This window comes from Brachyhypopomus gauderio, chromosome 18 (genome assembly GCF_052324685.1).
Source record: "Brachyhypopomus gauderio isolate BG-103 chromosome 18, BGAUD_0.2, whole genome shotgun sequence".
Taxonomy (NCBI): Eukaryota; Metazoa; Chordata; class Actinopteri; order Gymnotiformes; family Hypopomidae; genus Brachyhypopomus; species Brachyhypopomus gauderio.
In genome coordinates this window covers 5,326,905-5,340,368 of record NC_135228.1, presented here as the reverse complement: position 1 = coordinate 5,340,368, position 13,464 = coordinate 5,326,905, and the positions used below count along the sequence as shown (strand labels likewise).

The window sequence follows — 13,464 nt, the reverse complement described above, 5'->3', positions numbered from 1 at the left end:
GGAAGCAACAGGTGGGCGGCACGAGGAAACAGAAACGAGTCCATTTATATCAGCTCTGGACTTTAAATATCAGAAGAACTCCACTGTGTTCCCATATTCACTGTGAACATGTGCATTTAAAAGACATTTAAATGACCCAGACAACCCAATTATTCACTCGGCCGATTAACTGCAAAGCAGTGTGACTGGAAACGGGCATGTTCACTCCTGCGTCCGCTCATGCCCAGTTCACTGTGGATGAGTGTGAGTTAGCAGCGGCTCTACAGTACCTACATAACTCTACAGAACTCTACAAAACTCTACAGCAGCTCTACAGAACTCTACAGCAGCTCTACTTTACTCTACAGAACTCTACAGCAGCTATACTTTACTCTACAGAACTCTACAGCAGCTCTACAGAACTCTACAGCAGCTCTACTTTACTCTACAGAACTCTACAGCAGCTATACTGATCTCTACAGAACTCGACAGCAGCTCTACAGAACTCTTCAGAACTCTACAGCACTCTACAGAACTCTACAATACTTACATAACTCTACAGAACTCTACAGAACTCTACAGTACCTGCAGAACTCTACAGAACTGTACCACAGCTCTACAGAACTCTACAGTACCTACACCAAAGGCGATACACAGGCGTGCCAGCTGTAATGTGGTTAATGTGGGCTATGGCTGCGCAGCATAATGATGAAACCTCACTGCATCTCACACGGAGCACACACGAGTGTTAAAGTTGCCATCGAGATGTAGAATAACAGGAATTTAGCCTTGATCGTGTTATGTCGTAACTGCAATTCTACTCTGAATCAAAATGCTCGGGTAGCACTCAATAAGCAGTTTGACGTGACATTTTAAAAGATGTAGGCTATCGCAGGTGTAAGTGCCTGCAAAAGCAGATAATTCACTCACAGTTCTTTGTTTTTGCCTCAAAAGCAAATTTTTAGGTCAGTCAATTTGTCAGTGCCATCAGAGTATCTAGTTTGTGTGCCATCGCCTATGAACAATGCAGTCAAAATACTTAGTCATGTTGTCAGTGCAACTATAAGTCATAGTCAGTGTAGACTGTATATTCTGATGGAAACTAGATAAGCTTTTGATTTCAAGAACGATGTGGTATATCAAATGAAACAATACATGTTACAAAATACAAACTTACACAGAACACGAAGTTACACATGACTGTTTGTGTATATCTGATAACAAGAAATGGGACTGGAATTACATTTGTACACCAATATTGTTTGTGTTATTCGCACTGCAATTTGTTGACAAAAACTAATCTGATTGAAATTCAGAAAATACAGACTGTTTGACTGGAAAAACTGCAAAATTTACTCTTCACATTGAAAACAACAAGCCTCCTCTTGTTGAGGTGTGAAAATGGAACCTCTGCCCCCCAATGAGTTGGTATAAGAATGTAAAAATGCAAAGCAAATTATGTCAGTGTGCAGCATTACAGCAGAGAGCACACTTCTGAATTACACACGTTTTCTCTATGAAATGTATGTATGTATTTTTTTATTTACGTATTTAATTGTTCGCGCCCCACGTGTATATTTCCAGCATAGGCTACTCGATGATTCACATTTGCGCTAACTTGATCTCTGTCGCCCTCTGCTGTACAAACAGGATTGGTACAGGCTGCGTGACAACCTCCGTCAATCGTTTTCTCACCCGACAATATGGCCAGTCGTGATTAAATGATGAAATGCTGACAGTAGTTTTTTTATGTAAGCTGTTTTAATCTACACATTGCTTGAAAAAATTGGTTGTTACACACACACACACACACACACACACACACACACACACACACACACACACACACCACGAAATGTAAGACAAATAATTCTTTTTTTTCCACAATAAAATACATCAGATAATCATCCTATCACACATCATACATTCATAAATTCAAATTAACACACCTTTACTCAAGTAGCCTACATTTAAAATCATATCATCTGAAATAACAAATCACATGTGCAAATTCTGTAAAGAGCAAACACAGTCCTGCCATGGACCAGATAACTACTCAAATATTTCAGGGATTTATATACATTCACATTGTTCATGTTTCTAAGATGTTTCTAGGTTGATAAGATCAACTGAAATGCAAACAGAAAAACACATTTACAAATACAGTGTCCACCCCTACAGTGTCCACCCTACAGTGTCCACCCCTCATCCCTCCCACAGTTCATCCCAAGTCCGATAAGTCCCGTCGTCCTCAGAGAGTCTCACCACTCGATGACTCATGTGTGGTCTCCTCATCACTAATCCCCTCATCAGACCTGGAGGGGTGATTAGTGGGAGCAGAGAGACTCACGAGTGCCAGGGCGTGCGGTCGTCGTCACCTGCGGAGGAGTGTGGGTATAGGAACCTCGCGCCCTTGTCTCTCCAGGCTCTGACCCTGCGCGGCCTTCAGGACGACGTATCCCGGGGCTGGTGCAGGTTTGGGGTCAGGACTTCTCCTAGTAGCTGACCGTTATATGACCGTTCTTATTGTACCTTTATCAAGCCCTTACGTCACCTTCGTCACCTACTTCACACTAATCTATCCAAAGTCCAAAGTCGCTTTGGATAAAAGCATCAGCTAAATAAATAAAAATAAAAAATAAAATAAATCTGCGCCGAACCGCAGTTCTCTTCAAAGTCAAAGTCCAATTTATTTATATAGCACTTTTTACAACACATCTTACAAAGCATCTTTACAATCGTATGGGTCCAGATCCCTAATGATCAAGCCAAAGGCGACAGTGGTAAGGAAAAACTCCCTATAGGGTGGGGATTAGGAAGAAACCTCGGGAGGACCAAGACTCAAAAGGGAACCCATCCTCCATTGGGCGGCCCGTTAGCACAAGTCCGTGGTGCGCAGGGTGTTTCTACAGATAAAGTTATGGTCCTTGTTCCCAGGCCAAGTAGTCACAGTCCCTTCGGTGTAGATGGTGAGCCTCAGGTAGGAGCATCAGCACGTCCTCTTGTGGCAATGGCACATCCAACCCCGGCATCAGTACATCCACCGGCAAGCCAGACCATCTCCCAGGTGCTTGTAGGTACTTGCATGCAATCGTCTTGGGTAGAGGCATGCAAAAAGTCTGAGTGTGTGGACATCAGTTTAAACCACCATTGATATAAATGTACGTAGCTCACGTACCAGTGATTAGCATGTGGCTCCAGCAGGCTAATCTATAGCAGCATAACTAAAGGGAGGGGTTCAGAGGTGACCACAGTCATGAGGGCTCACTGAGACATTGCTTTCCAGTCAAGTCATTGTCACAACTAGAGTGATGCCATGACAGCTGGATGACAGCATCAACATCTCAGATTACCAGAAATCTCAACGCCTGGGGGCCCCCGAGCCCCTACACCTTACAAGGGGAATATTAACTGAAGGCTTGATTAAATAGGTGAGTCTTAAGTCTAGATTTAAAGATTGAAACTGTGTCAGAATCTTGGATTGGAGCTGGAAGGCTATTCCATAATTGGGGGGCTTTAAAAGAGAAAGCTCTGACTCCGACTGTAGTCTTACAAATTTTTGAAACGAAGAGAAATCCAGCATTTTGGGAGCGCAGAGGGCGAGACGAGTTGTAGTAAGTAATTAGTATGACACAGTGCAAAAGGCCATTGTTGAGAAGTTGTAAGTTATCTTATAAAATATATTTACAAATTAATAACTAATTGATGAAAAATTAATTAATAGTTTTCACGCAGTTTATCTTCAGCATGCAGGATTCACGGAGAGTCTTATATAGTCTGGAAGTTCGACTGTTTTTGGTCACCCTTGACACGTAATTTCACAGCTGTGCTGGAGAAAAAAATAAACACTTGTTTACGATATGCTTTATTTATTTATGTAGTCTTAAAATGTTAGAGGATATACGTCATTAGAATCGGGATTCAGAAGAAATCTCGCACGTCCCGTCTGGCAAACAGACGCACGAGAGCGCGGCTGCGCGCACGAGATTGAGCTCGCGCTGCGTAGTGCAGGCCCACAGCTCGCGCAACTCGCATCATCAGCCTGGGGTCTCGCGGAACGAAAGAGATTTTTAAACCGTTCGAAGCGAAACGGGAAAGAAGCGGCGCGCGCGCACCGCCAGCAAAGTGAAGGTGAGCGAGACGTTTTCGACAGCGACAAAGTCGCGATCGATGCGCGTGCGGCTGTTTATACAACCGCAGAAATTCCTGGACAGCAGGAACAATCCGGGCTCAGCTGCCGGCCACGGCCCACTTCTCACCAGCCGCGTCGCTCCACTGGATTACGGGATGATTTGCGACGTGAACCGCCTTATGTCGATGTACAACTAAGTGCAGTTCTGCTGAGACGCAGGTTGTGTAGTGTTTATTAGCGTTTGTGTCCGAAAACAACGTCGTTAAGCGTCGTCGGGATTGACAAGTGAGTCCAGGTGAAGCGCACAGATTATGATGGGATTAGTGCGCGCGCGGGCGTGCGGGCGTTGGTGCACCTGCAGAGACTTTTAGAGCACTACGGGGGCCACGCACTGTTGATGCAACACCACCACTGATGTGGTTGAGCATTGATTGATTCAGTGAAAGTTTTGATTTTGGATAATTTTTTGGAGAAACTTCGTGTAACACAGAACTTTAACGGAAATGGCTACTGTTAATTACTAAACAACGTCCAGTCAGTGATTTTTGAAAACTAAAAGTAGGCATTTGTAAACTTAAATTTCCTGTGTGGTGTGGAGCGAGGCATATCTTGGGTTGGGCAGGTTGATTTCTTGTGATACCACCCCACGGAGGAGAGCACCATCTTCAGCAGGTCCTTACACAGTGCCTCTTATGCCCGTGAAGTACTCCATCAGTTTGTCCCAATATGTAGATTTGTATAGTCCCAGTATATAATTTTTAAATCTTCTGCTTTGATATTGCGTTCAGTGGCGTTTTTGAGGCGGAGCAGGTTATTTTGTTGAGTCATAGAGTTAAAGTTGGAATCAGTTTCATCCATCTGACTAGTCCTGCTTTAAACTGAGATTAAGATCGCCCACCCAAGGCACAGAACTAGGAAAAAAAAAAAGCAGATACCCCCCCCCCCCCCCCCGCCCGCCCGCCCGCCCCCAAATGTTCCTGTGAGGCTGTACTGTATTTGCTGGGAATGCATTCTCCCCAGGTCAGAGGTGAAAGGTCAGGTGGATGCTGGACTGGTGATCTGCAGAGTCGTCCCCCCCCCCCCCCCCTCTGGTTTGTGTCGTCCCGTGACTGAAGTCCTGAGCAGGCACAAGCAGACGTTTGGTCAGCTGAGATAAAATGCTGTGATCTCCGTTCACAGGGTCCTGACCAAATGTGCCGAGTCATTGTTGCTGTTTCATTATTATCCGTCGTTATGTGCGTGAGTGTAAGGGGGGTGTGTAGGACGAGTCTGTGTATTTAATATGTTCACATAAATCTTTAATGGTTAGTCTTGTGAGTTCAACGTAAAGGTCTAGAATTTCTGTGCGTATGAGATGAGCTTGTGTGCGAGTGGTTTGGGGAGTAGATTGGGCCATGGTGTTGCGTGTGGACGTTAGCCCTGTGCTCCTGCTGTTTCATGGCCGAGTCTGAGCTCGGAGAGAACGTGTGCTGAAGACCTTCACCAAGCGCGTTGAGGGTTGTTGACTTTGAGGGGGCGTTGCTCCGGGCGAGGTGTTTTCAAGGCGCCCTTGTTTGAACCGAGGGAGTAATGGTCTGGGTTTAACGGGTCGGCCCGTGTGCTGATCAGAACCGTGTGTGCTCAGAGCCGCAGTGTGGTGCGGAAACCGTTAGTCAGGGGTCCCATACCTTTAGCAGGCACCTGTCTGCACATAGTACAGAACACATTTGTGTGTGTGTTGCTCCCTGAGACAAAGGCCTTCCCTGTTTTAACATGCATCATCACATTGAGAGAGAGAGAGAGAGAGAGAGAGAGAGAGAGAGAGAGAGAGAGAGAGAGAGAGAGATGGCCTCTCCCTTATCCACTGTCCTAGGAGCAGTGAAAAACAAACTGTTAAATTCTGTGTGTGTTTGTGTGTGTGTGTGTGTGAGGCTGAAAGTGAGTGTGTGTTCTCTCGCTCTGATTAGCAGCAGGATGGAGATGATGTGTGACAGGTTAACATTCACCCCGGACACAGCAACTGTGTTCCTGTAGCGTGTGTGTGTGTGTGTCCCCACACATCCTCTGTCTGCTGCGCCGTCCTTGGGGAATGTTGACGGGTTCAGTCCGTACAAGTTGGCGTTTTAGCGAGAGATTGTTACTGCTGTTTCTAATTTGCCGTGGGCTGTTAGGAACTCCTGTGTGCTGGAACATTTTGTTCCTTCAGCGAACTTAGAAACGTATCATTCAACACAGATAACCATGCAGTTTTAACTTGGTTGGCACATGTCTTTTAATTGGTACACACCATTTGCGTTTTCTTATAGCATTACTCTGATATGGCTATAAACTTTGTATTTATAGCAGCTTGACTCATGAGACTGTCATATTCAGAGGTCTTCATTTGCTATGTGTCTCCAGTCTCAATGGCAGTGGGTAGATGTTATGAGCATGTGCAGTAAAGGCAGCAGATCATGTGACCATGTGACTGGTGAAGGAGCCCATAGCGACTGACCTGGGCTGCCCAGGGTGCAGTGCTGCCCTCTGCTGGAGACACCACGCTGTGTCAGAGGGACTGGGTTTAGCCTGGTTTATACTCGACGCGCCGCGAGCGGCGCGAGGGTCCGCGCGGCGAAAATGACGTAATCGCTGTGGCTCCGCCCGTGCGCGAGGGCCTCGCGCGCTGTCGCGGCGCGAGGTCGTGCACCTCTCGAATTTTGTAACTTTGCGCGCGCGCCGCGCTTCAGCGCGATGGACAAAGTCATGTTTGCCGGGTTCATACACCTATATAAGGTGGAATTAAAGCACTTGTACGTCACTTTAAAGGTCCATTTCAATATTTCCCAGCACGTTAAACTTAATTAAGTTAAATATTTATACATATACTCGAAATGAATCGAAATAATTCGCTTTTTTATCACATTAGTTTATGGTTGTTTATTTTCAAAACGCCCAATCTTAACGTCTTCACGTTCTCTCATGTTTCGTCCTGGAATTACAAGAGGCTCGTATTTGTTAACGTATCGTTTCGGACAACACTGCAAAGCCATATTTACGTTTGATGCCTGATGTGTATATACGGTCTCTGGTCAGGTAAAAATGTTCTTTCCCCGGTTTTGCAGGGTTTTTTTATTCTCCACTGCCACCTATCGCCACCTATCGTTTCGGAGAACACTGCAGCGACGCTCGCGACGTTCGCGAAAGTATAAACGCCTACACCGCTCGCGCAGGGTCGCGCGAGGTGGGCGGAGCCGCGCGCTACGGTCGCTCGCGAAAGTATAAACCAGGCTTTACTGTCTGCTCTAGGCCAGCTGTAATGAAGAACATGGTGACAAGTGAACTGTGTCCAGAACACGACTTGCCATGTGAAAATAACGCAGTGATATGAAGACTTTAGAAATGCCTAGTAGTGTGTGATAAAGGGGGGGGGGGGGGGGGGGGGGCGTTGAGTGACTTCTGACCTTTGACCCCTGCAGGGATGGAGTTCCCTGTGGACACACTGGTGTCAGTGACTCATGGGCAGTTGGAGTTCTCTGGCCACGCCCACATGGATAAGCTGCTCCATGCCAATCCAGACCACGCCCACTACTTCCTGCTGCCCAGTGGCAGGAAGGTAAGATGTCATCACTGTGGGACTCTGTGGAGAGCATTTGTTTGAAGTCTTGGGTTAGCACTCCAGAACACTCCAGAACATTCTAGAACATCTGCCTGTCTGGTGTGATGCATTCCAGGTTGGGATCCATCTGTCCAGCGTTGGGTTTGTCCCTCTGTACGGGGCCAATCTGGAGCACAAGGTCCTGGCTCTCTTTGCCCCTGAAGACCCCCTAACAGGTAGTTACCTCACACGGGTAGTTACCTCACACAAGCAGGGCAGCATGGGACCCACACACACAGCCCTTAACATGACAGCCATGCTGCAGGGTGTTTGCTGTTTGGATCTCTCCTATCACTGGATCACTGGATGTCTACTATCTGTGTATACCTTTGTGTGCGCGCTCTCTCTCTCTCTCTCTCTCTCTCAGCTGTTGCGCTGTTGCTGTCTGAGCAGTGGTACGCTGTTGAGAACATCCTCAGGACGGCCAACCCTGCGCGTGAAGGTCTCCACCAGGTATCTCCTACACCTCCGGATCTGGGCTTGTCCAGCTGACCTTACACTGACGCTGACAGCATCATAGGGAGTTTTTCCTCGCCACTGTCGCCTTTGGCTTGCTCATTATGGATTTGGACCCATAGTATTGTTAACCTTGTAAATACTGTAAAGCTATTTTGTAACAACATATGTTGTGAAAAGCGCTATGCAAATATATTTGATTTGATTTTGATTTGACAGAACCTGTTTGGTCATGTTGGGGTCCCGAACTCCGTGGATGGTTCAGAGTTTAATAATTTGATATGAAATTATGGCTTCAATTTGGTTTAGTCATGTTCTGTCCTTCCAGGACCTGGTTTGTGTGTGTTAGGGACTGATGTCCAGGTGTGTGTGTGTGTGTGTGTGTGAGTTGTCTTTTGGTGGAGTAGATTTATAAAACCATGCGTTTTCCTGGTCTTCTCCATGTGCGGGTGGTTTGTGTTCCAGGTGAGGTCTGTGGTGGAGAGGGTCGTCCTCTACGTTCTCAACCGCATCGTTTATCGTACTAGTGAGATGGCGGCCAGCGACGTGCCCTTCCTGTGTCACGACAAAAACGACTACGCCAAGATCCTGTGGAAAGGCGGCGAGGCTGTGGGCTTCTACTCAGTCAAAAACAAAGGTCTGTTTACATTCCTGCAGGTGCTGCCCTCTAGTGGTGCGGACGGCCATAACTGTTCTGATGAAGGGTACTGTGTACCTTAACCAAGGTGCCGGAACCTTCCACTGAGTGAGGCGTGTACTTGAGAGGTTGGAGGGTTGTTGGCTACAGTGGCTGTTGCTGGACATGAGAAACTAGCGTGCTGCTGAAAAGAAGTGATTGTGAAAGAAGTGATGGTGAAACTGAAAGAGAAACGATTGAATGGCTTCTTAACTGGACTTCTGGAATGTACAATAGCACCACCTGCTGGACAATCTAATTTGGACCTCTTAGTATAGAGTCAAGTTACTGATTCTGCACAAACATTCCTTTTTTATTGTTACTTTAGGGCTTAATGCAGCAACTATAAACCTTAACCAACAACTAATTTTATTCTTTCCCTCCATCTTTATCTCTCCTTACTTCCTCTCTGTCTCTCTCCTTCTCTCCTTCACCATTTCTCTTCTCTCTCTCTCTCTCTCTCTCTCTCTCTCTCTCTCTCTCTCTCTCACCCCTACAGGCAGCTGGAACCAATTCTACCACCTCCCTGTTATGAACTCCATTTTTGTGAGGAAGGGTCACCGTGGCAATGGACATGGCCTGCAAATGTTGGAGGACTTTGTGGACAGTTATAAAGAGGACGAGCTCGGCCTGAAGTACCCTCTGTCCCCAGCCATGTCCCAGGGTGAGACACACACGTTTAGTCCCCTCTGTCCCCAGCCACGTCCCAGGGTGAGACACACACCTGGATTTGGCCTTGTGTCCTTTACCCCAATAATACCCAGATCTTCTCAGGAATACAGTTTGGCCTTGGGGGAGTCAGTGCTCCTGTACAAAATGTTCACACACAATCTTTTGAACTGCTCAGACTGTGTGTGTGTTGTGTGTGTGTGTGTGTGTGTGTGACATATTTCAGTGGTGTGTCATGGTTAAGCACCAACAGGGCTGATGTTACTCCCACATATTTCTGGAGTTCAGAGAGAACACGTAGAACATGGAAAATGTGTAGAACATGTGAAGTCTACAGCAGTTTGGGGGGGGCGTGTTTGAGATCGTGTTCGTTTTTCTGTGACACTGTTGCCTGCCCCTCCCCTTGCCCCTCCCCCTCCCCCTCCCTGTGTGCAGTGTGTCGGCGTTACCTGGCCAGGTACCCGGCAGATGTAGACCTGCTGTGGGAGGTGGAAGGAGTGGGCGGGCCCTACCAGAGGACCCAACTGGCCAGCCGTCTCAGGGCTCAGGTCCGCACAGGTAAACGCCCACCACAGTTGTCTCCGCCCCCTGCCACGGCATTGTGGAGGAGGGGCTTCAGAAGAAATCTGTTCTTCTTTGACCACGTTTACACTTCACACGTGTAAACGTTTCACACGTTTTGAGTTATTAGGATTGAGAAGATAGTGGTTGTCCACACAAGAATGCATATGTAAACTCACCCAGTATCAATTTAAATGAATATAAATCCTTTTGTTCAAGGCGCACTGCGGGTCCTGAAATGACGTTTTATGTATTCAGTGTCTATAATTGTGTCCCTGCTACATATTTTGCGAATATACCTTGAAGGTCAGTTATGCTAGATTAGGGTGACCATATTTTCATTGGGGGGGGGGGGGGGGGGGGGGGGGGGGGGGTGCGGCACATATACTGTGGCATGCACTCACTTAACATAGGCCTACGTAATCCTTACGTAATCTTATTAAAAATGCTTTTCAGTAAAAGTCAACAGCAAAAACTACAACAACAAATGATAGTCCAATGAAGGTAATTTAAAAACCAGGACATTTCCTCACTTAAAAAATAAACCCTGGGCCGCCCGAGACAGGACGTGAAATAAGGACCTGAACACCGGGAAATACGGATGTTTGGTCACCCTATGCTAGTTCTACCTTTTAATTAGCTATGTTTGAATATAATAATGGAGCTAGCCATGCAAGTTACCATAAGGACGCTATGTTAAATAGCTATGTTTGAATATAATAATAATAATGGAGCTAGCCATGCTATCCCTTGCAAACTACCATAAGGAAGGATGGGGTTCATGGTTGAGGCTTATAGCTAGATAACCACTAGATCAATAACTTCATATTGCTTCTAACCTAATGATAATGATACTAATGATTGTTTTGGCACAATAATAAATATGTAATCTGAAAGTATCTTCCAATATAAATGAATTTGAGTGATTCAAAATTATTTTATTATTGCATATCCTCAATGCAAATTTGGTCTTTTTAAGAAGTATTAAGTCTGGGGTTTCCTGCAGACACGTTGGACACGAGTTGCATCTACATGGACCCTGTGTGATGAACGGTAGTGTTTAGCTGGTCGGTCCTCAAGACCGTTTCACTCTGTCCCCAGCCGCCCTGAGCTTGTCTGGGAGCCACAACTGCAGTGTGTTGGTGTGCTGTGGGTGATTTGAGCTTTGGCTGCAGTGTGTGTGGAGTACTTATTCATTCCCCCCTCCACCCCTCCATCGCTTGCTGTGAAGCTGATGCCCATAAAGGTGGGCATCACCAGGACAACCATGAGAAAGGAGCGATGGCCAAGGGCGAGGTGGAGGAGTCCACGCTGGACCTCACTGTATGACTTTATATTAACACTGTTTTACATCACCGTATGACTTTATATTAACACTGTTTTTACATCACCGTATGACTTTATATTAACACTGTTTTACATCACCGTATGACTTTATATTATGACATCACTGTTTTACATCACCGTATGACTTTATATTAATATTACATTATCACTGTTTTACATCACCGTATGACTTTATATTAACACTGTTTTACATCACCGTATGACTTTATATTATGACATTGTCACTGTTTTACATCACAGTATGACTTTTATATTATGACATTGTCACTGTTTTACATCACCGTATGACGTTATATTATGACATTGTCACTGTTTTACATCACCGTATGACGTTATATTATGACATTATCACTGTTTTACGTCACCATATGACTTTATATTAACACTGTTTTTACATCACCGTATGACTATATTATGACATCACTGTTTTACATCACAGTATGACTTTATATTAACACTGTTTTACATCAACGTATGACTTAATATTAACACCGTTTCATGTCACCGTACGACTTTATATTAATATTACATTATCGCAGTTTTACATCACCGTGTGACTTTGTATTAACACTGTTTTACATCACTGCATGACTTTATATTAATATTACATTATCACTGTTTTACGTCAATGTATGATGTAATATTAACACTGTTTTACATCACCGCATGACTTTATATTAATATTACATTATCACTGTTTTAGATCACCATATGACTTTATATTAATATTACATTATCACTGTTTTACATCACCGCATGACTTTATATTAATATTACATTATCACTGTTTTAGATCACCATATGACTTTATATTAATATTACATTATCACTGTTTTACATCACTGTATGACTTAATATTAATACTGTTTTACATCACCGTATGACCGTATGTTATTATATTTGGAAACAAATGAACATTTTGTGTGTGTGTGTGTGTGTGTGTGTGTGTAGGAGGAAGCTGTTGTCAAGCCCCTCCCCTCTGAAGGTAAGCAGCATGAGTGATATCATCAGTGTGAGTGATAAAACACCTTTGTAGAATCACTATACACACTCACAATGTGTTGAATTTACTCATCTTTATAGAATCACTATATAAATACTCACAATGTGTTGAATTTACTCATCTTTATAGAATCACTATATAAATACTCACAATGTGTTGAATTTCATCTGAATGAAATATTTGTGTCCACCCAGAGGTGTACAGGAGGCCGATCTCCACCCGCACTCGGAGCAGTGAGCACAGGTGGAGGAAGCGAGTGAGGGAGGAGCCAGTGGAGGGTGCATCAGAGACCCAGCCCCCGAAAATCAGCAGGTCTTACAATCAGCCAATCACAAAACAGGGCAGCAGTTTACCTAACCCATTACATCTTCAAATTACATACGTTTGTTTATTTTTTGTCCTGTAAGGGTAACCCTGCCTTAGACGTAGCTGCCTTAGACGTAGCTGAGTGGCATCGCACATTTCTGCATTTGTATTTTATTGGAACTGTCTGAGGTTTTGAGGGTGGTGTTCAAAGCCGGAGTGGCTAATCGGGAGATTCGGGAGGATTCCCGATGGGCCGGCTCATGTCAATCTCTAGTTTGGGCCGATTGGGAGGGGAAAATAATTTTGGGCCGGATTTGGGCATGAAACTCCCGGGCTGAAAAAGGAGCCCACTCCGGCCCTGGTGGTGTTTGTTTTGCCTAAGCGGGCCTGAGACTGATGACCATGGTAGAGTGATGGGCACAGGTTCCTGGACTGGTTCCAAACAGGCGTGTTGTAGCAGCAGATGAGTGGTGTTCCTCACCTTGTCCATCAGCACAGTTGGAGACCAGGACGTGAAGCAGGTCCCTCCCTGCTCTAACTGTACATTGTGGTTGAATAGGGGGGCGGAGCCTGAGACTGTGGAGCCCCCGACAGCTGTGATCTCAGTGGTGGAACAGGAGAGCGGAGAGGAGGAGGTGAAGGTGCCCCCTGCTGGTGGGATGGCAGCGGCATCGGAGACTGTTGCAGTGGAACAGGAGGCCAAACTACTGGTGAGAGGCTTA

The 13,464-nt window shown here is 45.4% G+C and overlaps 2 protein-coding genes across 3 annotated transcripts in view; both read left to right on the top strand.

Annotated features, from left to right (window-relative positions):
- Positions 1-13,464, top strand: part of ptpra (protein tyrosine phosphatase receptor type A) — a 90,319-nt gene that overhangs the window by 70,194 nt on the left and 6,661 nt on the right. The gene's annotated exons all lie outside the window — the stretch shown is intronic.
- Positions 3,866-13,464, top strand: part of fam169ab (family with sequence similarity 169 member Ab) — a 13,658-nt gene continuing 4,059 nt past the window's right edge. Inside the window, exons 1-11 of one of the 2 annotated variants that reach the window (XM_076980740.1) lie at positions 3,866-4,110; positions 7,546-7,682; positions 7,801-7,900; positions 8,092-8,177; positions 8,646-8,817; positions 9,356-9,520; positions 9,961-10,083; positions 11,318-11,409; positions 12,385-12,418; positions 12,631-12,748; positions 13,302-13,452. In XM_076980740.1, coding sequence (XP_076836855.1) covers positions 7,548-7,682; positions 7,801-7,900; positions 8,092-8,177; positions 8,646-8,817; positions 9,356-9,520; positions 9,961-10,083; positions 11,318-11,409; positions 12,385-12,418; positions 12,631-12,748; positions 13,302-13,452 — 1,176 coding nt within the window. In that variant the 5' untranslated portion in view covers positions 3,866-4,110; positions 7,546-7,547. Of the gene's footprint in view, positions 4,111-5,093; positions 7,683-7,800; positions 7,901-8,091; positions 8,178-8,645; positions 8,818-9,355; positions 9,521-9,960; positions 10,084-11,317; positions 11,410-12,384; positions 12,419-12,630; positions 12,749-13,301; positions 13,453-13,464 lie in introns of those variants that run through there. The other variant, XM_076980741.1, reaches the window with a different exon arrangement.